Here is a 26,043-nt window from a genome sequence, read left to right on the forward strand (position 1 = left end):
ATAAAAACAGAACTTAACACGAGTTTTGTGTTTGTTTTTGTTCCAGTGTTAATATTTGTTTACCTGCTTTATTTTTATAGGGATGTGCATGCGGTCTGTCTCTGGGATGATAAAGGCCCAGCAAAAATTCACCAGGCTTTAAAAGAAGATATTCTTGAGTTTATTAAGCAAGCACAGGCAGTAAGTTCCACTTTTTATATTATATTTGTTTTAAGGTTTTAGTCAAAGAATATTATTAAAAAATATACTATAAATGTAGGACTTCCTGAAGTAATTTTAAATATTACATTGACTTACGTATTTCTTAAATAAATTTTTTAATTAAATGATAATCGTTTGCTTCTTTTCCCCCATTAGTGACATTTCTTTTAAGAGAGTACATTATTATCCTCAATTAAAAAATGCTGTAAACAACAAGTGAACAAACAAAACAAAGTTACAGACATAGACAACAATATGGTGGTTACCAGAGGGGAAAGAGGGTGGAGGGATGTTGAAGAAGGTAAAGGTGGTCAATATATGGTGACAGGAGACTAGATTTTGGGAGGTGAGCACACAATGCAATATACAGATAATGTATTATTGTACACTTGAAACTTACATGGAGGTTATTAACTAATGTCACTGCAATAAATTTAATTGTTAAAAGCATAGATTTTAAAATTCAGTTTTTTATAGGTCCTTTAGATGCCCCCACCACCATGTATTTTTAGCCATATGTCAGCTCACATAAATCTATTTTTTCTCACACTAATACCTCTTTTCAAACTGACAGTAGTTTTCTTCAAATTTCATCCACGTTGTTCCAAGTGGCATGACATTTTTTATGGTTGAATAATTCATTCTGTGTATGTACCACATACTCTTTCTCCATTCATCTCTCTATGGACATATAGGTTGTTTCCATATCTTGGCTATCTACACTAATAAAAGAGAAACATGCAAATTAACCATACTTCTATGCCCACCAGCCAATCAGGAGCAAGTATGCAGATTAACCCAACCAAGATGGTGACAGAGCTGGAGCCAGAAGGAGGCTTGGGTTGCCCCCGGCAATGGAGGAAACCAAGCTTCCTGCCCGCTCTGGCCGGCCTTGGCCTCCACTCAAGGCTACAAAGTTTCAATTATATTGTAGAAGATAAATAAATCCCAGATATTTGCTTCCAGCCTGCAGTTGGGAGCGAGCAGGCTGGCAGGCCAAGTGTTTAGGCACAATTGGTTAGGCAGGCAGGCAGGTGAGGGGCTGGAGGCAGCAGTTTCAGATTGCAAAAGGGATGTCAAACTGCCCAATACCTGTAAACTAGCAGTAGGACATCCTTCAAGCCTTGGGTTCTTCAAACTACGGCCCGCGGGCCACATGCGGCCCGCAGAGGAGTCTTATCCGGCCCACCAGGTTTTTTGGGCAGTGAGCGCAGCCGAGGTGTTACAGTAGGAATTAGTAGTTCATATAGTCCGGCCCTCCAGCTCTCTGAGGGACCGTGATCTGGCCCCCACTTTAAAAAGTTTGAGGACCCCTGCTTCAAGGGGTCCCAGATTGGAGAGGGTGCATGCCGGGTTGAGGAACCCCCCTTCCCGTTCACAAATTTCATGCACCAGACCACTAGTTGTAAATAATATTGCAGAGAACGTGGGATGCATATAGTCCTCCCTCAGTTTCCACAGTGGGTTGGTTCACAGATTCCTAGCAGATACCAAAATCCATGGATGCTCAAGTTCCTTAGTCCGCCCTTTGTATCTTTGGGTTCTGCATCTGTAGACTAAACCAATTACAGATGCAGAACCCATGAATGCAGAGGGCTGACTGTATATTTTTTCAAATTAGTGTCTTTGTTTTCTTTGGATGAATAGAGGTAGAATTTCTGAATCATATGGTAGTTCTATTTTTTTATTTTTTGAGGAACCTTGATACTATTTTCCATAGTGGCTGTACTAATTTACATTCCCACCAACAGTGCACAAGGGTTCCCTTTTCTCCACATCCACACTTACTTCTTGTCTTCTTGATAATAGCCATTCTATCAGGTGTGAAGTGGTATCTCATTGTGGTTTGGATTATCATTCTTTGATGATTAGTGATATTGAACATCTTTTCATGTCCTATTGGTCATCTGTGTGTCTTCTTTGGGAAAAGATCTATTTGGATTCTCTGTCCACTTTTTAATTGTTTTTTTTGTTTGTTTGTTTTATTTTGTTTCTGCATTGCTATTGAGTTGTATGATTTTTTTAAAAATCTATTTTGATATTGACTCTTATCAGATAATATTTGCAAATATTTTCTCCCCTTCAGTAGATAGCCTTTTTATTTTGTTGATACTTTCTTTGATGTTTGGAAGCTTTTTAGTTTGATGTACTCTTACATGTTTATTTTTGCTTTTTATACCAAATGCAAAAAAAAAAAAAAAATACACTACCAACATTGAAGTCAAGGAATTTACTATCCGTGCTTTCTTTTAGGAGTTTTATGGTTTCAGATCTTAAATTCAGTCTTTAATCTATTTTGAGTTAATTTTTGTGTATGATGAAAAATGGTCAAGTTTTATTCTTTTGCCTGTGGCTGTCCAATTTTCCCAGCACCATTTATTGAAGAGACTGTTCTTTTCCCCATTGTAGATTGCTTTGGGGTTTATGCACATACTATATAATAATATAGTAATATGCAAATTAACCATCACTCTGCTACACCCACAAGCCACACCCATCAGCCAGTCAGTGAAAGTGTGCAAATTAACCCAACATATATGTCAGTTAATTTGCATACTCGGAGGGAGGGAGGAGTGAAGACTGAAGACAGCATAGGAGGAAGAGGGAGGGAAAGTGGAAAGCAAGGTGGCTGCAGCTGTTTGAGGGAAAGCATTAGCAGCACACAGCGGCGGTGGCAGTGCTCACAGCCACGGAGACGGTGGCACAAGTGGCTGTGGGCGCAGCGAGGCGGGCCGTCCTACCCACCTCCGCCCTGTCCACCTCGGGGGGGGAGGTAGGGGGGGGGGGGAGAGGAGAGGTGGCAGTGGCAGGAATATTCCTGCAACAGGTCACTAGTTTTAACAATATTCTTCCAAGTCATGGGCACATGACCTGGTCATTTTTGTGCCTTCTTTAGTTTCTTTCATCAGTGTTTTGTAGTTTTCAGTGTAGGTCTTTCACCTTCCTGGTGAAATTTATTCTTAGGTATTTTTATTCTTTTTGATGCATTGTAAATAGGATTGTTTTCATAATTTCTCTTTCTGATAGTTTTCTATGAAACGAACAGTATAGAAGAAATCCAATGGATTTTTGGGTTGTGATTTTGTATCCTGCAACTATACTGAATTTGTTTATTCTAACTATTTTTTTTTTGTGTGTGTGTGTGTGGTATTGTTAGGATTTTCTATATGTAACATCATGTAATTTGAAAATAGCAAGTTTTCCCCCTTTCTTTTTAATGTGGTTGCTTTGTATTTCTTTTTCTTGCCTAATTGCTCTGGCTGGAACTTCCAGTGTTGTCTTGAATGGATTGGTGAGAGTGAGCATCCTGTCTTGTTCCTGACCTTAGAGGAAAAGCTTTCAGCTTTCTCCACTGAATATGACATTAGTTGTGGGCTTGTCACTATACACTTTATTATGTTCAGGTATTTTCTCACTATACCCACCTGGCTGAGAGTCTTTATCATATAAGGACATTGAATTGTGTCAAATGTATCTTCAGCATCTACCAAAGTGACCATGTGATTTTTATCCATCCTGTCAACATGATGTTATCACATGGATTGATTTGCCAATGTTGAACCATTCTTGCATCACTGGAATAAATCCCACTTGATCATGGTGTATAATCCTTTCAATGTGCTGTAGAATTTGGTTTGCTAATATTTTCAGGTTTTTTGCATCTACATTTATCAGGGATTTTAGCCTGTAATTTTATTTTTTTTGTGGCACTATTGTCTAGTTTTAGAATCAAGGTAATGCTGGCCTTGTAAAATGAGTTTGGAAGTATTTTTTCTTTCTTCTATTTTCTGTAAGAATTTGAGAAGAATTTGGTACTAATTCTTCTTTAAATACTTGATAAAATTTACAAACGAAGCAATCTGGTCCTGAACTTTTGTTTGTTGACTTTAAAAAATATATTTTTATTGATTTCAGAGAGGACCAGAAAGGGAGAGAGATAGAAACATCAATGATGAAAGAGAATCATTGATCAGCTGCCTCCGGCATTTCCCCCCCTTCTCCCTTGTCTTCCCCCCTCCCTTACCCCCTGCAGGAATCAAGCCCACAACCAGGGCATGTGCCTGATCAGGAATCGAACTGTGAACTCTTGGTCCATAAGTTGATGCTGAGCCATACCAGCTGGGCTGTTTGTTGACATTTTTTATTATTGATTCAGTCTCCTTACTAGTGATTGGTCTGTTCAGATTTTCTATTTTTTTATGATTCACTCTTGGTACACTGTATGTTCCTAGTAATCTATTCATCAGTTTTAGGTTGTCAGATTAGTTGACATATAACATTCATAGTAGTGTTATGACCCTTTGTATTTCTGTGGTATCAGTTGTATGTCTCCACTTTCATTTCTGATTTTGAGTCTTTTCTCTTTTATTGGTAAGTGCACAAGTTTTTGTGAACATTTGTTGTACAAAGATATTTATAGCAATATTATTCATGATAGCTAAAAGGTGAAAACAACCCAAATGTCTGTCAATGGACAAAAATGAACAAAATATAGTACTTTGATAAAATAAAGTAGTATTTAGCCATAAAAAGGAATATAATATGGACACATACTACAACCGGCAAATATATAGACACAGAAAGTAAATTAGGTTGTTTAAGGCTAGGAAGGGGTAGGAGAGGGGAGAGATAAAGGGGAAGATAAAGTGATAATGGATACAGGTTTTTTTTAAATGACATTATTGACATAGAGCATTTTATTAGTTTCATATATATGCCTTAATGATTAGATATATGTATTGTGAAATCATAAGTCTATGTGAACATATTTTAGTTTTCTCTTGGATATATATTTATGTTTTAATTTGGGTATAAGATAGTTTATGCTACAAATATTTTAAATTTATAGCATAAAAATGTTCTAGTATTCTTTAAAGCACTTGTATTTAAATTGTTACAATTCTCTTTTGTTTTGTTTTTTTCCAGCGAGTACTAAGCCATCAAGATGATACAGCTTTGCTAAAAGCATATATTGTAGAATGGCGAAAGTTCTTTACACAATGTGATATTTTACCGAAGCCTTTTTGTCAACTAGAGATTACTTTATTGGGTAAACAGGGCGGCAATAAAAAATCAAATGTAGAAGATGGTATTGTTCGAAAGGTAAGTTTTCCCATCTTTTTTCTAATATTCTTCGGGAAAGATGATCTAAAGACTTTAAAAATATATATATGTGTGTGTGTGTGTGTGTGTGTGTGTGTGTGTGTGTGTGTGTGAATAGATAGATAGATGCATGGATACATGGATACATAGATATTTTAGAGGTCCAGTGCACGAAATTCGTGCATTGGGTGGGGGAGAGGGTGTCCCTTAGTCCAGCCTGTACCCTCTCCAATCTGGGACCCCTCGAGGGATGTCCGACTTCCCATTTAGAGATCAGGCCTAAGTGGGCAGTCGGACATCCCTCTCACAATCCAGGACTGCTAGCTCCCAATGCTGGCCTGGTTGCCTGCCTGATTTCCCCTAACTGCTTCTGCCTGCCAGCCTGATCACCCACTAAACACTCCCCTGACAGTCTGATTGACACCTAACTGCTCTCCTGCTGGCCTGATTGCCTGTAACTGCCCTTCCCCTACCCACCCAGTTACCCCTAACTGTTCTCCCTGCTGGGCTGGCTGCCCCCCACTGCCCATCCCTGCAGTCCTGGTTCCCTCCAACTGCTCTACCCTGCAGGCCTGGTCTCCCCCAACTGTCCTCCCCTGCAGTCCTGGGTCCCCCCCCAACTGTCCTCTCCTGCAGGCCTGGTCCCCCTAACTGTTCTCCCCTGCCAGCCTGGTGGCCCCCAACTACCCTCCCCTGTAGGTCTGATCCCTCCCAACTGCCCTCCTCTGCTGGCCTGATCACCCACAACTGCCCTTCCCTACTAGCCATCTTGTGGCGGCCATCTTTTATGTTGGAGTGATGGTCAATTTGCATATTACCTCTTTATAGGATTTTGTTGTTGTTGATTACAGAGAGGAAGGGCAAGAGAGGGAGAGAGAGATTAACATCAGTGGTGAGAAAGAACCACTGATTGGCTGCCTTCTGCACACCTCACACTGGGGATTGAGCTTGCAATCCAGGAATGCACTCTGACCAGGAATCAGACCGTGGCCTCCTAGTTTATAAATTGACACATAACCACTGAGCCTAGACAGATTTGAAAACTTTTGGAAGTAATTTACATATTAAGTGGATTTTTCTGCTTCACATTTAAATTCCTTTCTAGCTCTTGCTGGATTTTATTGAATAATGTTTTTTCCCATTTTTAGTTTCAATTTTCTTTCAGCTTTTTATGTGGTGTTAAGCTTTTGATCTGTGTTTCAAATATTACCTTCCTTGCTTTTCCTTTCACTTTCTCATTTTCCTAATTTTATCTTCGAGATTTTATTTTCTTTTTCTTTCTTTATACTTTTACCTTCCTCTAAATTACATTACTTTATTGTGTTTCAAAAGTCTCTTCTTTTATCAGGTTACCTTCTCGTATCTTTGTATTTACCTAATTGTGGCTAAATATTTTGCATTATTTGTAGTTAAAAGCACTGTGCCCAGTAATAACTCCTGATTTTTTGGAAAAAGCTAAGCTCTGAAATTGGGGTCCCAGATATCCCTTTCAAACAAAAAATAGCACTATTAGTAATAGTAATAGATATAAATTATAACTTTTTAAAATAGTCCACAAATTTTACTTTTTTTTTTTTCTTCATTTTCCACATAATTAAATTTTGATGTTTTAACAGTTATCTTGGATTCTAAAACACATATTTTTTTACCATTAATTGCCTTGTATTCTTTACCACATTTAAATATACTGATTCCCTGAAGGATTCAAGTGAATGTAGGACTAAGAATTTGATTTCCTTTTTTAGTATTTGTACTTAATTTTTTAACTCTATTTCCATTGTCAAAATGCCCACTCCTCTCTTTCTGAGACTCACACTCATCTCAACCTCAACTTATCTGAACTCCAAGCTCCATTTCCCCAAATAAAAGAAAGTGCTCCTTTGCTCCCACTGGGGGGAAAAAATTGTGGATAGGTGGTACTTTGTGTATTAATAATTGAAATGAGCCGAGACCGGTTTGGCTCAATGGATAGAGCGTCGGCTTGGGGACTGAAGGGACCCGGGTTCGATTCTGGTCAAGGGCATGTACTTTGGTTGCGGGCATATCCCCAGTAGGGGGTGTGCAAGAGGCAGCTGATCGATGACTCTCTCTCATCGATGTTTCTAACTCTCTATCTCTCTCCCTTCCTCTCTGTACAAAATCAATAAAATATATTTAATAAATAAATAAATAAAGAGTAATGTTAAAAAAAATAATTAAAAAAAATAATTGAAATGTGCATTTTGTTCTCTTTTTCTTAGCTCATGCTTGATACATGGAATGAGTCCATCTTTTCAAATATAAAAAACAGACTACAGGATAGTGCAATGAAGCTGGTACATGCTGAACGGTTAGGAGAAGCTTTTGATTCTCAGCTGGTCATTGGAGTAAGAGAATCCTATGGTATGTTCTGAACTTTTATGATCATAATTTCCTTTGCATGCAAATTCTAAGACAGTCATAGAGTAGTACTAGCAAAAGTATCTTTATTAGCACAGGTAACATCAACTTTTAGTGCCAAATGCTTTTCCAAGGACACAAAAGGTATTTATTCTGCTTTAAAGTAACCTACAAAAATTAATATTTGAGTGGTGAATATTTACTTTGTCCATCTCATTTATTTGTGAATCTTTTTAGCAACTTAAATTAGAGAAGTATGGATTTGAATCTAAAGTTTGGACTTTTCTAAATTTTACTTCTGGAATTTTGAAATAGTCTTCTTATAGGGATCAAATTGTTATCATCTTACCCATATACTATTCACAAGATTAATTTTAAATACTATTTTCCTTACCCAGTTAGTGGTACACCATGCTAAATGCAGGTTATTTAGCCTGAAATCTGAGGCTCTCCACAACCTCTTACCCTTACCTTCAATTAACTTTAAAAATCCACTCAGACAATCTAGTCATTATACTTTTATATTTTTTTTAATTGATTTTTTACAGAGAGGAAGAGAGAGGGTGAGAGAATTAGAAACATCGATGAGAGAGAACCATCGATCAGCTGCCTCTTGCACACCTCCCACTGGGGATGTGCCTGCAACCCAAATACATGCCCTTGACCGTAATTGAACCCGGGACCTTTCAGTCCACAGGCTGACGCTCTATCCACTGAGCCAAACCGGCTTTAGCTAGTCATTATACTTTGACTCAACCTTGTGCTTTTCTACTTCTAAATTTTTTTTTATTATTATTGTTTTTTTTTGTTGTTGTTTTTTGCTTACTTTAGATAGACCTAGCTATGTAAATCCTAGTTTATTCCTTAAAACTCATTTCAAATCTCATTTCTTTTGTGAATGGTGTCTTGATCCAGTTAGAAGTCAGAGTCTTTCCTATTCAAAATAAAATATCATATTCTCTATGGTGTTTGTTGCTTTGTGCTGTTAACGTTTAAGTTTTTTATACAGAAGATTTTGTCCTATTTATTTTTATGTTATCTTGAGCATTGTCAGCCCCTTTACATAATGACTGCTCAATATTTGTTATTTAATTTATGGTACTCAAAATAGTGATGCTAATCATAATTAGAGTAAAATTTTATTTTCTGTTTTTCAGTTAACCTTTGTTCTAATCCTGAAGATAAGCTTCAGATTTATAGGGACAATTTTGAGAAGGCGTATTTGGATTCAACAGAGAGATTTTATAGAACACAGGCACCCTCATATTTACAACAAAATGGTGTACAGAATTATATGAAATATGTAAGTCGGAACTTAGTATAAGTGCTAATTTGAGCTATTCTCTTGATATTCTTAAAATGATTGCTATTTTGCCTCTGGACAGGCAGATGCTAAATTAAAAGAAGAAGAAAAACGAGCACTACGTTACTTAGAAACAAGGCGGGAATGTAACTCTGTTGAAGCAGTAAGTAGTTTTGTAACTGTATATTCTATGGGATTGTTTGAAGTACAGTAGCCCAGGGATGGCAAATATATACTACACATAACATGGTTTATCTTTTCTCTGACTCTGACCATTACTAATGGATTGTAATACTTTTGCAATGAGCCAAAACACAGCTTTAATAGACACCTTATTTAGAACACATTGGTTTTCAGAGCTTACGTGCAAGATAAAGTCTATTTGCCATCCTTGCTCTAGACTTTTTACTGTATTAAATGTACTTAATTTTTTTTTTTAATCAGTCTCCTTTATGATGTGTTATGGATACCTAAAGTTAACCCTTTTAGTGACTATCATGTGGCAAATAAAATATACTCCCTAAAGATACAGTTGATTCTTATTATTCACAGAGATTATGTTTTATAAAGTGGCTGTGAACACTGAATTAGTGAGTACTGAATCGTTACTGCTGGGGGATATTTCCTCTTCTTATGGGAGGATGTTTTCAAACTTCATCTTGTTATGAGATAGAACACTATTTGATAGGGAACACCAGTCTTTTATATTGTTTCATTTAATTTATATTGTATGCTCCTTGTTTTAAAAAAAAACTGCTCTGAGGTATTAGCCATGCTACATATCAGTTCTGGGTGTTTTCTTTAAATGGAGAGTGACTTTAGTGTACTTTAGTAAGGAAAATATAGCAATAATATTTCCTCCAGTTCCTTTCAGTCTATGGAGCCTGGAAATTAGGGGTAGATTTACATACAAAGAAGTATCATTTCAGTTTGCCTACAACCAAACCTTTTCAACTGATTTTTTTTTCCTTCTAACTTTTCTTTGGCTTCTTTCATCTTGAATAATAGTCATGCTTATTCTTTGTTCTTGAGTTGGGTTGGGTTGGGTTGGATCTTTTACCCTCTTGTTTTTTTGTTTTTGTTTTGTGTTGCTTTTCATAATGTGCAGTATATTTCCTTTTTCAAAGGTTAAAATAACTTTGCTATTGGCCAGGAAAGGGGGCTAGCTAACTTATGGTTGTTCTATAGAAGTTTTCTATGGAAATTTAAAGCTGGCTAGGGCTTCATTAAGAAGGCAGGGAAGGCCATTGAATGTTTGTTAAATAAGTTTGCCATGCTCAGAGTTATCCCTTGGGAAGATGAACGTAGTGACAGTATGAAAGTTCAATTGGAGTGGGGAAGAGGTGGGCATCAGGAATAAGGAGGTTTTTACAGTAACTCAGGGAAGGTATTAGCAGTACCATATAGGGTTATAGCAATGGAATGGGAAGGATAGGTTAAAGATTGCCCGTAGAGGAATGTTGTATCATATGGGTGGGGCTAGATATTGGACAGAATTGAGTCCATTTTGTTTCTGAGGTTTTGACTTGGGAGAATTGTGCTGCTACAGAGATCAGGTATAAGAATAAATCTTAGTAGTAAGGGAGAAATATGAGTTCAATTAGAGCGATTTTACTATTTTAAGTTTATGTGTCCATTTCATCTAGGTGGAGAATGTTACAGTTTCATATGATAGGATTGTTGTTCTGTTTTTCTTCTCTAGTTTATATAGCTTAATTAGAGAATATTCATATTAAAATGGAAATATAACTATAACAGTCTGACTGAGAGAGAATCAGAGACAGCAAGAAAAACAGAATGAGAAAGGTAGAGATAAACCAAATACACATGACAGCCTGAAAGAACACTTCAATCCTCCTTTCTACTTTATTTGTTTGTTTTGTTAATCCTCAGCAGAGGATTTTTTTTTCCCCATTGATTTTTACAGAGAGTGGAAGGGAGGAGAGAGAGAAACATCAGTGAGAAAGAAACACATCAATTACTGGCCCAGGGTTTGAACCTGAAACCCAGGTATGTGCCGTTGACCAGGAATCAAACCCGCAAAGCTCCAGCCTTTAACCGCTAAGCACACTTACCTGGGCTCTCCCTTTGTACTTTTAACAAACACACACACACACACACACACACACACACACACACACGGAAAAAACTTGAAATAGGAGATGTGAATTTGTTCTTCCAGTTACCAAATAGTGTGAGCATTTCACCAGCTAAATGATTCTAGAATTCAGTCTTTTTGTTATTTTTCAACAAAGACACTAAATGCAATATAGCTTGCTTTCAAAGAAACCTTCTATCATGTCCCCTCTAAAGAGCGATTACTATCTATTTCTTCATTATCACTCTCCTAACTTTTTACAACATAGATTATAGCAAAATTTGGTGCAGAGGAGACATCAAGCAACAGAATTTTAGAATTAATTATGGCATTGGGAATGTAAGACTTAATGCAGATGTATTACTATATTATATACCTTACTGAACTAAAGCCATTATACTATATAATATTTACTGTAATGTCTGTTAATTTACATTTTTTGTTTTCAAAGAGAAATAATGTGTTAGCATGATGCTGTACTGGAAGAAACAGAAAACAAAAAAATCACTCAAGTCCTAGGTTCTAATCCTATATAGTAAGAGAAGAATATGCTAATCATCCGTTATGCCCTGAGGCATAATGACCAGATCACAGATCTGAAAGAGGGTGGGGCAGAAAACTACAAGCAGGTGGCTGAGAGCTACAGGAGCGGGTAGGGCAGCAAGCTATTGGGGGGGGGGGGGGGGGAGTTACAGGAGAGCAGGCCAATGGGTACAGCGGTTGGAGAGCTTCAGGAGGGTAGCAGTGACTATTGGCACACAGATTTGTGCTCAGGGCTTCTAGTTTAATATAAGTAAAGTATAGCCCTAGCCAGTTTGGCTCAGTGGATAAAGCATCAGCTTATGGACTAAGGGTCCCAGGTTCAATTCCCTTCAAGGGCACATGCCCAGGTTACATGCTCAATCCCCAGTTGGAGACATGCAGGAGGCAGCCTATCAATGAGTCTCTCTAATCATTGATGTTTCGATCCCTTCCTCTCTGAAATCAGTAAAAATATTAAAATATATATATGAAGTGTAAACACTGTTATTTGAATAGCTAGTAAGAAACAAGCCACTTTCCATACTAAAAACATTAGAAACAGACTCACTGTCCTAAATTTTCTCTTAGAGGAATTATCAGTAATCAGAACACGTTATGCTATATCTTTATTGATACTAATTTTGTCTATACTTATATATTAGGCTATTCTTATTAATGGAGGACAATTATATGGTCAGTCATATGAGACTACACAAAAATGCACACCAGAATTTAAGATTGAAGTAGGTACATTTTTGGTACTTGTATTTTCTTCTAAAAATTAGCAAATTATTATGGTTTATGATTCACCTTCTTTAAATTTAGTTAGCATGGTCACTCTTCTAAACTTGATTAGTTTTCGATATATGCAGAAAAGAAGTTTCTGGACTGTATTCTGTATAATAGAACAAGTCTCACATAGGTAGTACCCAGTTGTGAGGCCAGGCCTAATGAAGGCCAGAGTACATTTCAAGTGCTCCTAAAGTGCTTAGCAGCCTACTGATTTTTTCATGGTTTATAAGAGTTTTATTTCATTCTTTTGGTTTATTCCAAGCATCTAATTGTCATTTGTAAATGATGTTGCTTCATTTTTTCTAATATTAATACCTTCTATTTCCTTCAATGAATTAAATCTAATATTAAATGGTTAATTTTAGAAAAATGTTAATAGTTTTGGAGATCCTTGTCTTCTTCTAATCTTTGATGGGAATGCTTCTAAATTTTCACTGTTAAGCATGGTAGTGTTGTTGTTTTTTTGCATGGTGTATGCATTTTTATTATATTGAGTATTCACTTATCTTTTCCTTAAGAATATTATCAGGCTCTTCTACTTTACCTTATAGGAGAGCAACTTAGCACCACCCAGATCCACTTAGACTCACAGTTCTAATAAGCTTGATTATCTTTGGATGGGTCTGGAGCAAAAAATCAGCAGTATATTAGTGAAAATGGGTAAGAGGCTTCAGAGCTGTGCTCCTGAAGAGGCATTATTGACAGCAAAAAGAGACCCTCAACAGTAAGAAAAGACCAAGGAAAAAATTTTAAACCAAAATAACAACTTTTTTCTATGGCTATTAATATTTTAGGTGATAGTCCAGCATACCCTGGAGTTCCTTGAGAGCATTCAGTCAGTATTTATTATGCACCTGACAGGCCTTGTGCTAGTTGGGAATAATAAGATAGATCCGGTTCCTATTTTAGGAGTGACGCTGGAGTAAAATGGGTTGTTTATATAACAGAGTATTGGAATAGAGTTACTGATGGTGACCAGCATCTTCTCACAATGACTGAGTACTCGGGGAGACAGACACAGTGTGTTACAGTGGTCGGGGCATTCATATGGAACTAGGTGAGGATTTGAATTCCACTGTTGTCAGTATACCAGCCGTGTGTCCTTTGGCAAATTATTCAACCTCTTTAATCCTTTGTTTTCCCAACTGTACAGTGGGATAATACCAACTTAGGTTATCAGAGTATAATAAAATAACTATATAGAAAACATTTAAGCACTTGTGTCTGGCATGGTAGTTTTTACTGTTAAGGCTCTGGTTTGGAGAAAGTTGCTTACTGATTCTAAGAAAGAAACTAGTTACTGTCTGTAAAAAAATTGATAAAGCTGAATTAGAACTAGGTTATAGTAATAAATTATTATCTTTAAAGTGGGTAGTTGTTAGTAATTAATATCTTAGTATATTAAGGGTGTTATCCAAAAAGTAAAGGTGAATTAGTCTGACTATTCATTGTTCTGTGTAAAGGGTTACTTGTGTAAATAGTTTAGAAATGAAGCAAGCACCACTACTTAAAATGTGAAAGAAAGAAAGAAAGAAAGAAAGAAAGAAAGAAAGAAAGAAAGAAAGAAAGAAAGAAAGAGAAAGAGAAAAGTCTAAACCAAGCTAGAAAGTCCAAGAGAAATTAATTTTGAGAATAACCTACCACACATGGAATAAATTAATTCTTGAATACATTATAGATATCCGTGTATGGTTAAAGTCCTAGTTGATAATGAAAATGTAGAACCTTAAAGTGGAGAAACAGGATAATTTTTAGTTCAAACTTCTCTTTTATACCTGAGGCAAAGCAAATTATTACTTATACAGAATTATATAACTAATGGAAATCAGAACTATTCTTGTTGCTTCTTACTAAATTTCAGTGAAGTAGAATTGTTGAAATTGAATACCACTAAGAGAAGACTACTATATCACTTAGCCTGCCTCTCCCACCTTTCATTTTCGACAGTTACTGAGTGCCTGCTGTGTTTTATGGCAGGCATCATCTTTGAAGAGTTTTGCTATAGAGGAAGGTAAATCATCAAGCACATTGATAGTTAAAGTGTTTCACCTTGCAGACCTCTGGGGAGAGATTGCTTTGGATTTAGAAGTTGTGCTCATCTCAGGCAAAATACAGGAGTGATGGCATATGGCAAAAAGGTTTTTTCTTCACAGAAGCTAGCGAAAGGAGACAGAAAGGGAATACAAGGTGAGAGAGATGGCTTATCACTGTTCTTTCATTCAAGATGTATTTTTCAAATAACGAGAATATATTCAGGGTTGACTGTATATAGTACTTTGAAAATGATGGGGAAGAAATACAAAAGAGGAATAACATGGTCTCTGTCTTCCAAAAACTTACCTTGTTAAAACAAAACTCATTGAAATAAGGAGAGAACTATGAAGCAACCTTCCTTTCTTCTTTTTGCCAACATAGAATAGAATTCTAAAGATTTTTTAACACATAGGGATCTATCCTATAATCTTTCTTTTGTAAAGAAAAGCTTTGTTATAAGAGTTTTCAAAAATAATATAATGAACCCAGCCCACCATACCCAGTCCCCAGATTTAATAATGTTCATCATTTTGTCTTATTTGCTTAGTTGATCCCTCTTTTCTTCTTTCTTCCCTCCCTCCCTTCCTTCCTCTTTCTTTCCTCTAGCATTTTTTTTTTAACTTATGACATCATGCATTTTTTACTCTAAACCAAGCATATCAAGCTTGTAGCTGGTGGGCCCACATGCCTTGACCGAAAATTTAACATGCTTACTCTAAATCCTTCTATAACATTTTTAATACCTGTATATTTTTTATCACATGTATATGTGTGTTAGTATACCTAACCAATCCTCTGATAATGGGTACTTTAATTATTATTCATCATCCTATATAATAAAAGGCTAGTATGCAAATTGACTGAATGGCAGAACAACCAGTGACGCGCACTTGACCACCAGGGGGCAGATGCTCAATGCAGGAGCTGCCACATGGTGGTTGGTTGTGCACTCCCACAGGGGGAGCACTGCTCAACCAGAAGCCGGGGCTCACAGCTGGCAGATGCAGCTGCGCTAAGGATGTCCGACTGACAGCTTAGTCGGACATCCTCTGAGGGCTCCCAGACTGCAAGAGGACACAGGCCAGGCTGAGGGACTCCACTCCCCCAATGCATGGTGGTGATATTTAGCCTTTTGTCTGGGAAGCTCTTTATTTCACCTTCTATTTTGAATGGTAGCCTTGCTGGATATAGCAATCTTGGTTTCAGATCCTTCTTTTCATTACCTTGAATACTTCATGCCATTCCCTTCTGGCCTGTAGAGTTTCTGATGAGAAATCAGTTGACAGCCTTATGGGAGCTCCTTTGTAGGTAACAAATTGCTTTTCTCTTGCTGCCTTTAAGACTCTCTCTTTGTCTTTAATTATTGGCATTTTAATTATGATGTGTTTGGGTGTCAGCCTGTTTGGGTTCTTCTTGCTTGGGACTCTTTTTGCCGCCTGTACCTGTGTGACTTATTCCTTCACCAGGTTAGGGAAGTTTTCTGTTATTATTTCTTCAAAACACATTCTCTATCCCTTGCTCACTTCCCCTTCTGGCATTTCAAAGATGCAAATATTGTTACATCTCATGTTGTTCCACAGCCTCCTTAAACTGTCTTATTTTTTAATTGTTTTTTCTTTTTGGTTCTCTGATTGAGTGATTTTATTCTACCCTATCTTTTAATTCACTGATCCAGTCCTCGACTTCCCCTAATTTGCTATGTATTCTTTCCAGTGTATTCTTTATTAGTACTATGTCTTCATAGTTACTATGTCGTTTCTCATGCTGTTGAGCATCTTTGCCATCATTATCCTGAACTCTGTCTGATAAATTTTTTATCTTTGTTTCTTTTATTTCTTCTTCTGAAGAATTCTCTTATTCTTTCATTTGACACTTTTTTGCCTCCCCACTTTGGTTTGTGACTGTATATTAGGTAGATCTGCTATGCTTCCCATTCTCTGTTTTAGACAGTGTCAGATGCTGGCTCTGAGTATCAGCAACCCACAGCTTGTGGCTCCCTCTGCTGGGACTGAGTTCCTTTGGAAAGGATCAAAATGTGCACCAAGACCTGCTTTTCCAAGCCCTGGGCCCCAAATAGATCAGGCATACTCAAAGCTTCTAGATCAGTGGTTTTCAACCTTTCTAATGCTACAACCCTTTAATATGGTTCCTCATGCTGTGGTGACCCCCAACCATAAAATTATTTTCATTGCTATTTCATAACTGTAATTTTGCTACTGTTAATGAATCGTAATGTTTATATCTATTCCAATAAGTTTTCCAATGATCTTAGGCTCTTCAACAGCAGTTCTCAACCTCATGATCCACAGGTTGAGAACCACTATCAGGGTTGCCTAACCATTGGAAAACACAGATATTTACATTACGATTCATAACAGTAGCAAAATTATAGTTATGAAGTAGCAACGAAAATAATTTTATGGTTGGGGTCACCACAGCATGAGAAACAATATCAAGGGTCACAGTATTAGAAAGGATGAGAACCACTGCTCTAGCGCAAGCATGCCAAATTCATGGCCTGTGGGCTGCTTGCGGCCCACAATGAATATTTTTGCAGCCCAGCCAATATAACGGTATGTAAGAAAACATTAATTTTATCATTGCTCTTGTTCTGTTTTATACTTTACTTTTGAAATAAACCTACATTTCTGTGAAAATTGAAGCTTATGTTTTTTTGCAGCCCCCATAAGCTTAAACCTGTTTGTTTGGCCTGTGTTAGCCTTTGAGTTTGATATGCTTGCCCTAAAGACCCACCTCTGCCTGCAGTTTGATTATATTCATTCTTTTTAAAAATATATATTTTATTGATTTTCTACAGAGTGGAAGGGAGAGGGATAGTTAGAAACATTGATGAGAGAGAAACATTGATCAGCTTCCTCCTGCATACTCTCAACTGGGGATGTGCCTGCAGCCAAGATACATGCCCTTGACTGGAATCAAACCTGGGACTCTTCAGTCTGCAGGCCGATGCTCTATCCACTGACCCAAACCATTAGGCCTATATTCATTCTTGATTAGTTTCAGGCTATCAACACAGGGTTGGCTGAGAGGTTTTCGGACCAGGTGGGACAATTGATTCTGCCTGCAGGCTTATTGTTCCTGAGGCCCATTAATCTCTTAATTGGCCTCAAACTCCACAGGGTGGGACAAGAAGTGTTCTAGTAGGGTGGGGCAACTGCCTCCCCCTAGGCAAAAACTCACTGGATAGCAAAGGTTCACCTGAGAAAGAGTCCTCCGAAGGGTGAGAGAACGATTCAGCACAGGAAAACTGAGTGTCTACCTTCAGAGGTCTAACCTCAAAGCCCCCAACCCTGGTTTCTGCTCTCACACCTCCTGTCCACTCTGTCCTCCCTCTGCTGAAGCCCAAGATGGGTGGCCGCACACACAGTGTTGTGCTTTGGCCCTTTAAGAGGGTGACTGCATTTCCAGACATCTTTACCAGGCAGACAGCAACCTTGTTCCTTCCCACAGCCAGATATTATGTGGGCACCTTTCTCAGTTCTGGTGCTCTGGGCTGAGTAGATCAGTTTGGGGTTTAGATCCCAGAGTTCTCAGTGGGAACCCCCCACAGCTGAGATATCCCTCCAAAATTTTAGCTGCTGTCTATGTGAGCCTGGTCAGTCCTTTCGTATCTTCATACTTCCTACTAGTCTCTATGTGGTCTCCACTTTCTGTACTTGATTATTGGGTTTCTCTTCAGTTGATTATTCAGGATGGTTTTTTTGTTTGTTTGTTTGTTTGTTTTTAATTATATTTTCAGTTTGGTCCTGGGAGCATATTAGGTTATCTTCTACTTATACTGCTGCCATTTTGAAATTAGGCCCACTGACCTACCTATATATTTTTTTTAAATATATTTTTAATGATTTTACAGAGAGAAAGGGAGAGGGATAGAGAGTTAGAAACATCAATGAGAGAGAAAAATCAATCAGCTGCCTCTTACATGCTCCCTACTGGGGATCGAGCGAGCAACCAAGGTACATGCTCTTGACTGGAATCAAACCTGGGACCATTCACTGACTCTCTATCCACTGAGCCAAACTGGCTAGGGTGTGTTTTAACATCATTATGCATATACTCTAGTTTCTCTTCAGATCGCATAAATCTTTTGCCTTTTAACATCATTATGCATAAATTTTTCTCACATGTAGCATTCTCTTGGAATAAAATTTCCTGGAAATGAGAAGGCTAAAGCAAAGAGTATGTACCTTTTACAAATTGGTACATAATACCAAACTTAATCTTTAGAAACATTATAGTAATTCTTATTCCCATCATCAGTATGCTTGTTTATTTTTGCTGATCTTGATTTTGTCACTATTTATTTTGCCAATCTCATAGCATCAAAGAGTTTTTTACATTCATGTATAAAATTATTACCCACAATCAGGTGCACTATCAGGGCTGGGGAGGGACCTCGGGAGGGCTCCAGGGTGTGTCCAGCCCATCTTACCCAGACCTGATTGGCTGGATCCCAGCAGCAAGCTAACCTACTGGTCAGAGCATCTGCCTCCTGGTGGTCAGTGTGCGTCATAGCAACTGGTTGAACAAATGGTTGGGCACTTAGCATTTTAGGCATTTATTATATAGGATTTATATTTCTTCTTTTGGGTGTCCAAGCTAATCTTTTATAAACATCACTAGAGGCCCCGCGTACAAAATTTGTGCTCGGCTAGGGTCCCCAGGCCTAGCCAGCAATCAGGGCCAATTGGAGCCTTCCTTGATTCCGTGCTGCCCCCTGGTGGCCGCGCATGTCATAGCGAGTGATCAAACTCTCGAGGGGACAATTTGAATATTAGGCTTTTATTTTCCCCCCATTGTTTTATTCTAAAACCATAGTGTCATGCCCTGGCTGGGTTGGTGGCTCAATTTATTGAAGCATCATCCATGCACCAACAGGTTGCTGGTCTGATTTCCAGTTAGGGTACATTTGTAGGAAGGGTCAGTGGCACATACGGGAGACAACCTGATTAGTGTTTCTCACATTCTCTCTTTCTCTCTCTCTCCCTCTTTGTTCTAAAAAAAAGCCCTAGCCAATATGGCTCAGTTGGTGGAACATCATGCCATGCAGCAAATTGTCTCAGATTTAGTTCTCAGTCAGGTTATACCCAGGTTTTGGGTTTGATCCCTGGTCAGGGCATGTACAGAAGGCAACCAATTGCTGTTTCTCTCACGTCGATTTTTCTCTCTGACTCCCTCTTCTTCTCCCTTCCTCTCTCTCTAAAGTCAATCAAAACATTTCCTTGGATGAAGATTTTAAAAAATAATAATTTATAGCCAAAGCCGGTTTGGCTCAGTGCTAGAGCGTCGGCCTGCGGACTGAAAGGTCCCGGGTTCGATTCCGGTCAAGGGCATGTACCTTGGTTGCGGGCGCATCCCCGGTGGGGGGGGTGTGCAAGAGGCGGCTGGTCAATGTTTCTCTCTCATCAACGTTTCTGGCTCTATCTCTCTCTCTCTTCCTCTGTAAAAAATCAATAAAATATATTTTTTAAAAATAAATAATAATAATAATAATTTATAAAAGCTGTAGTATCATTATTTCCTATCTCTGATTTTCAAGACCTTTCATAATTTGGCCCTAAAGTATTTTTCTAACTTAATGCTGTCTTGTAAGAGTCATCCAGTAGTCATCCAACTTGTTCATATACCTTATTTTAGTAGTATTCATTTTTTTCTTGCATTCATTTCTGAATAATGTTTTACCTTCTTTGTAAAATCTTTTACTTACTATTTTTCTTACTTTTTTCTGCCTATTATATCCTTCAGAATCCTTTTAGCCCATTATACAATAAACTTACCCCAAACTCTTTAGCTTTCATAAATTTTCTCTTACTTGATTTCACACTATATTAATTGATTTCATAGCATATTGTAGACTGCTTTGTTGTGTTATTTTATGAAACATCAATTGTGTGTGAGGCCATGAGTAAATAGCAATGGGCAGAACAAACTTTACAAAGTTTGCAGTGTCATAATGATGGATATATTTTCACTTCTTTGCTTTATTAATAAAGTTGAACTTTTTATATACCTCTATTATATATGAAGTATGCACACATTTTTTGATATGTAATTAGTTACATTTCTTAAATGGATTGAAAAATCATTGCGGATATAAAGCATGTTTTATGCTTCTGTATTCTTTATAACACTTAACTCAGTTCTGAACAAATAGTCATTACTAAGTATATATTTGCTCTGTTAATGTAACAAAAATTGTAGGCTGTGGAGTCCTGTACCTGATCTCATATTACAGCTGAAGATCTTTTAAAGTAACTGTTCAGCATTTGCAGGTTATTTAGCCTCTCTAAGCTTATTTCCCCATATGTTAAATACCTGCTTCATAAGTTTTTCATGCGGGTTAAATGAGATAATGTATGTAAACCATTTAGCAAAATGCTTGGTACTTAGTCAGTGCTTATTAAAACATACATATTATTATAATTTGTTTAACCTCTCAAGCTAGAAACTGCTTCATCAACCTTTTATTTTTCTAAGTTCTTTAATTTAAGCCAGTGGTCGGCAAACTCATTAGTCAACAGAACCAAATATCAGCAGTACAACACATGAAATTTCTTTTGAGAGCCAAATTTTTTAAACTTAAACTATATAGGTAGGTACATTGTTATTAACTTAGAGTACTCCTAAGCTGACCTTTGCTAAAAACTCAAGGGGCCAAAGAGCTGCATGTTACTCACGAGCCACAATTTGCCGGCTAGGGATTTAAGCAGTTAACCAAATTATGCTCAGTTTACTTCAATTATTTTTCAATTTTGCCTCTTCTCTTAATCCTTACCTTAACCCACAATAAGAAATACATTTAATATTTTGTATTATGTTCATTTGCAAATATTTGAAACAAAAATTTTATGAAATAATTTTGTTATTTTTTGTAATGCATTCTGATTTTTTTGTTTTGTTCTGTATTAAAATTTTTTTAAAAAAGCTGTGTCCTGGCTGGTGTGGCTCATCAGGTTGGAGCATCATCCTGTGCACCATAAGGTCCAGGGTTCAATTCCCAGTCAAGGCACATACCCAGTGGCAACTAAAGATGTTTCTCTTTCTCTGTCTCCCTCTTTCCCCCTACCGTCCTTTCTCTCCCCGCCCCCCCCCCTTTCTCCCTTCTCCCTCTTAAAAAAAAAATCAATAAAAATGTATCCTCAGATGAGGATTAAAATAATAATAAGTAAGAGCTGGTCACAACATTAAAACTGATTACAAAACAGTTTGAAAAACACTGGTCTAGAACTTTGAAATTTGCAAAATTTGGACTAGTACTGAACTGGATTATGTTCAAGTGTAAATTTTCAATGAAATAGAAAACAGTTTAAGTAACTTGGACTTAGAGCTTAATTCAACTGCACTTTCTCTTTTTCTTCATTAGTTATATGTAATTACCTGTTCTCAATCTGGTTTTACTACTGAAGGTAGAAATGTTTAGTTGTGCATTTTCTACTTATAGAATGTGATTGATTACTCAGCAGCTGGTGTGACAGAAAATTCTCAACCACTTCTTATGTGTATTGTTTTCCTTAGGACAGAAATTAACATACATAGATTTTAAAGTTGTTAGCATAATTCTCAAAGAGGGACCTGAAAAAGACTTTTTTATTATGGAAAATTTTAAATATATTTAGAAGAAGAAAGAATAGTGTAATGAATCTCTATTACCTAAATTCTAAATTCAACTTCAGTAAGTATCAACATTATGTTAATTCCAGAAGGAAATTTTAACAAAGAACTTTTAAGGCACACATGATTTCCTTTCTTAATACAGATAAATGATTGCTTTTCAGAAGATGTGTATCAGCTTTAGTATATCTTGCTTTAGTACTCATAATCCACTCATTTTATTTGATACTTGCAAGAAGAGTAAATAACTATATGATACAAGTGAACAGGGATGGGATAGGATGAATTTTCCTGAGGGTTGCGTAGAACACTAAGCCCTGGTCATCTTACTTCAAATATTTTAACAGCCTCATATGCCAGCCTCCCTACTATTCACTCAGTACCATGTACCTTGTTGCCATTTGACTGATCTTTTAAAAATGACTTGGGGGGAAATAAAAGCTCATTACCTGTGTCCTCTGTTGAAAACCTTCTATTCCTTTTTCCCTACCTTTAGAATAAAATCCCAAACCATAGATTTTTCATTCATGATCTGGCTCCAGCCTACCTTTCTAGCTTTTTCTTCCACTGTCTGTCTCTTCTCTGCAACATTCAGCTTACTATTCCTATAAAATATTTAGTCCTATTAGCACTGCTACTTATTTTTAAGATCCAACTTAAATTTCATCTATGGGTGAAAGAAGTATGTAGTTCCTTTTATTGCTTGTGTGTGTGTGTGTGTGTGTGTGTGTGTGTGTGTGTTTTGCCAAAGCGATGGTTATATCTCACTCTTGTTAGTTTCCTAAACACTTCTTTGGTACCCATACATAGTAGTCATTCAATAGTGGTTTATTGAATGAATGTATGAGTACTTTTAAAATTTTAGAATCTAATTCCAACACAGACTCTCCAGAAGAGTTCATTAAAGTTTTATTTTCATTTTGTTTTGTGCATGTGTCATTGTTTCCCATCCCTCCTTTGGGGAGTTTTGTTAAAATTTCCAGAGAGAACCCAAGTTCAATAGTCTTTTCCTTAGAGGGAAGCATACTCTGGTAAACTAGTGTAGATTATCCATCTTGAACATTCTTGTTATAAAGGTAAGTAAAATCTACTTTTAGTATACTTAATTTTTTGCTGTTGTTGAAAAATATAGTTTAATGGTACTATAAAGAAAAATGAAGTGGAATAAATTTGTGCTTATAATGGACTTGATCAATTTTTTTTATATATTTCAGCTTATGGAATGCTGTGTAAATGCCCTGGTGACATCCTTTAAAGAAACTATCTTAGCAGAATGCCAAGGCATGATCAAGCGAAATGAAACTGAAAGTAGGTAAAATATCACTTAAAGTTCTCATTATTTTTTAAGAAGATATCTTTGAGACAGATCATTTTTAATAAATTGCTATTAAATCACTCTTTTATACATAGGTATATTTGTTGAAGTGAACTGTGCTTAAAGAAAATCCTTTCTAATAAAATGGTAATATGCAAATTAATTGTCACTCTGTCACAAATATGGCGATGCCCATAGCCACAAGATGGTGGCGCCCAGTCCTCTCAGCCCCAAGTCCCTTAGTCTCCGGGGGATGGCTGCTGAAGGCAGGAAGTGTGAGCAGCCTGGAGGAATGCTTGCTTCATCACCCCGGCAACGAGGCAAGGTTCACACCGAGCCATGGATGGCCTCTGGGCCTCGGAGAGCCTCTGGGCAGTGTGTGTGGAGCAGCCAGGACTGCAGAGAGCAAGGATTCATGCACAGGGCTACCAGTGATAAAATATTTAGCACAATTAGAAGCACTATGAAGATTATACACTTACATGTTAAGCATTTCCCCCCCTTAGGTATCATCAGTACATGCACAAATGCACATGTGTGTATTTCGATTTATTCTTCGAAATATGACTGTGTGAGTGTGTGTGTGTGTGTGTGTGTGTGTGTGTGTGTGTGTGTGTATTTTAATCCTCACCTGAGGATATTTTTCCCATTGACTTTTTTTAGAGAGAGTGGAAAAGAGGAAGAGCAGGGAGAGAGAAAGAGAAACATCGTATAAAAGGGACATTGATTGGTTGCCTCCCAAATGTGCCCTGATAGGGGCCTTGGATGATCCTGCAATCAAGGTGTGTACCTTTAGCTAGGAATCAAACCTGCAACCCTGCAGTTCCAAGGCCTGCAGTCTGACCACTGAGCCAAACAAGCCAGGGCAGGGCTCTGCTTTTAAAGGGTAATTTAAATGGTAAACATATTGTATAGGATAGAACGAGGTCTCTGAATTTTGAGTGGAACCTTGCAGCAAATATTTTTAGAAAGTAACAAAACACTCCATGTTAATATTCTTCCCTCTCCCAAAAAATTTTACAATTAAAGATTTCAGAATTGTTTTTTTTAATTACTTAAGTGTCTTCTTAATAAAGATGTATTTGAGTGGCAAGTACATTACAACCAAAAAGAATACAATATAAATGATCCATATTCCCTACTACCAGAGAACCACTTTTGTCATTTTGATGTATTCCTCTGCAAACTTTAGTATGTATAATTGCAAGGTCCCATTTAATCTCCAGTTGCATTAAAATATGTCTTTCAATTCACTTAAGTTCATACACTTTATAGAAGTAATAAAAGCAGCTGCTCGATGGCTTAAATGTTGAATTTCTATATGCCAGACTAAGTAGAGTTATATCTGATCCATTTTGGACTCCCTCCAAAAGGATTTATTTAGTAGTAACCAGTTCTGTGAAGTAAGATTTTTGTGAAGGTCAATTAAATGGTATAACATGAGAAAATGCTTTTGAACACTGAAAAATTCTTTATGAATACGGCTTTATATTATCACTAATAAAATTTTATTTTATAGTCATTACTCTGAACAATCTGATGAGATGATTTTTTTTTTACTTTTTCATGATATGGTAGTATATTTAATATATCTACTAGTACTTAATAAAATGTGCTACTGTTCTATATAAACTGTTGTGCTTCTTAGAATAAAATATTCCCTGAATTGACAGTCAGGTGATTCTTTTTAAAACAGTGGGGTTTTACAGTATGTGATCATTTTTCATTAGTTTTTTTATAATTACTTTTTGTCAGACTGACAAGGTGGATCAGGAGTTTATAGTACTTCACTATAACAACTCCTGAACTAATTGTACCCACAAAATATTATCAACTTCAAACTAGTATTTCTCCAAACTCTTGCTGTCATAGGTGTCCTACACCCATCATACAGTCAAAGAGAAAACTTACTCTGATGGTTGCAGTGATTACATGTGTGTGTTCTATCCTTTCAGAATTACATTTAATGTTTTCATTGATGGACAAAGTTCCTAATGGGATAGAGCCAATGTTGAAAGACTTGGAGGAACATATCATTAGTGCTGGCCTTGCAGATATGGTAGCAGCTGCTGAAACTATTACTACTGTAAGTTTTCCTCAGTGGCAGTGACTGATGTATATCAAGTTTTTTTTTTTTAAATGGATATTTGGGTATTTAAAACAGTAATTGATTGGGAATCAGTGATGTTGGAATTTATTTATTTTAAGAAAATTTGTTTTCAGAAAGTTTCCCAAATTTTAAGACTAACCTGTTTTATTAAAATAATGTTTATATTTTCTCACTTTTTTGTATTCTTTTTAAAAACTCGGTTGACTGTAAAACGTTTTATTTTTAGGACTCTGAAAAATATGTTGAGCAGTTACTTACACTATTTAATAGATTTAGTAAACTCGTCAAAGAAGCTTTTCAAGATGATCCCCGATTTCTCACTGCAAGAGATAAGGTATATATTCCTATATACTTACACTATTGTCATATTGTTCTTTATTTAGATTTGTAAAGACACATTGTTTACTGAGTAAAAGCAAAGTACAGAAAAGAATATTGCATAATTCTGTTTATGGAAAATTGAAAGGATATGCATTTTATACTTAGTTTGCCTATTATATGTCATAGTTTATTTTAATAAGAAACTAAAAACCTAGGAACTTTGATTTTCATCA

General features: G+C 36.8%; 1 protein-coding gene across 1 annotated transcript in view; it reads left to right on the forward strand.

Moving 5' to 3' along the window:
• The window catches only part of CUL5 (cullin 5), an 88,429-nt gene that overhangs the window by 41,783 nt on the left and 20,603 nt on the right, over positions 1-26,043 (forward strand). Inside the window, 8 exon segments of the mRNA XM_036426375.2 lie at positions 81-180; positions 5,128-5,304; positions 7,545-7,686; positions 8,841-8,986; positions 9,069-9,149; positions 23,279-23,372; positions 25,335-25,465; positions 25,716-25,823. Coding sequence (XP_036282268.2) covers positions 81-180; positions 5,128-5,304; positions 7,545-7,686; positions 8,841-8,986; positions 9,069-9,149; positions 23,279-23,372; positions 25,335-25,465; positions 25,716-25,823 — 979 coding nt within the window.

The sequence above is a fragment of the Pipistrellus kuhlii genome, unplaced genomic scaffold (assembly GCF_014108245.1).
Source record: "Pipistrellus kuhlii isolate mPipKuh1 unplaced genomic scaffold, mPipKuh1.p scaffold_m20_p_9, whole genome shotgun sequence".
Lineage (NCBI taxonomy): Eukaryota > Metazoa > Chordata > Mammalia > Chiroptera > Vespertilionidae > Pipistrellus > Pipistrellus kuhlii.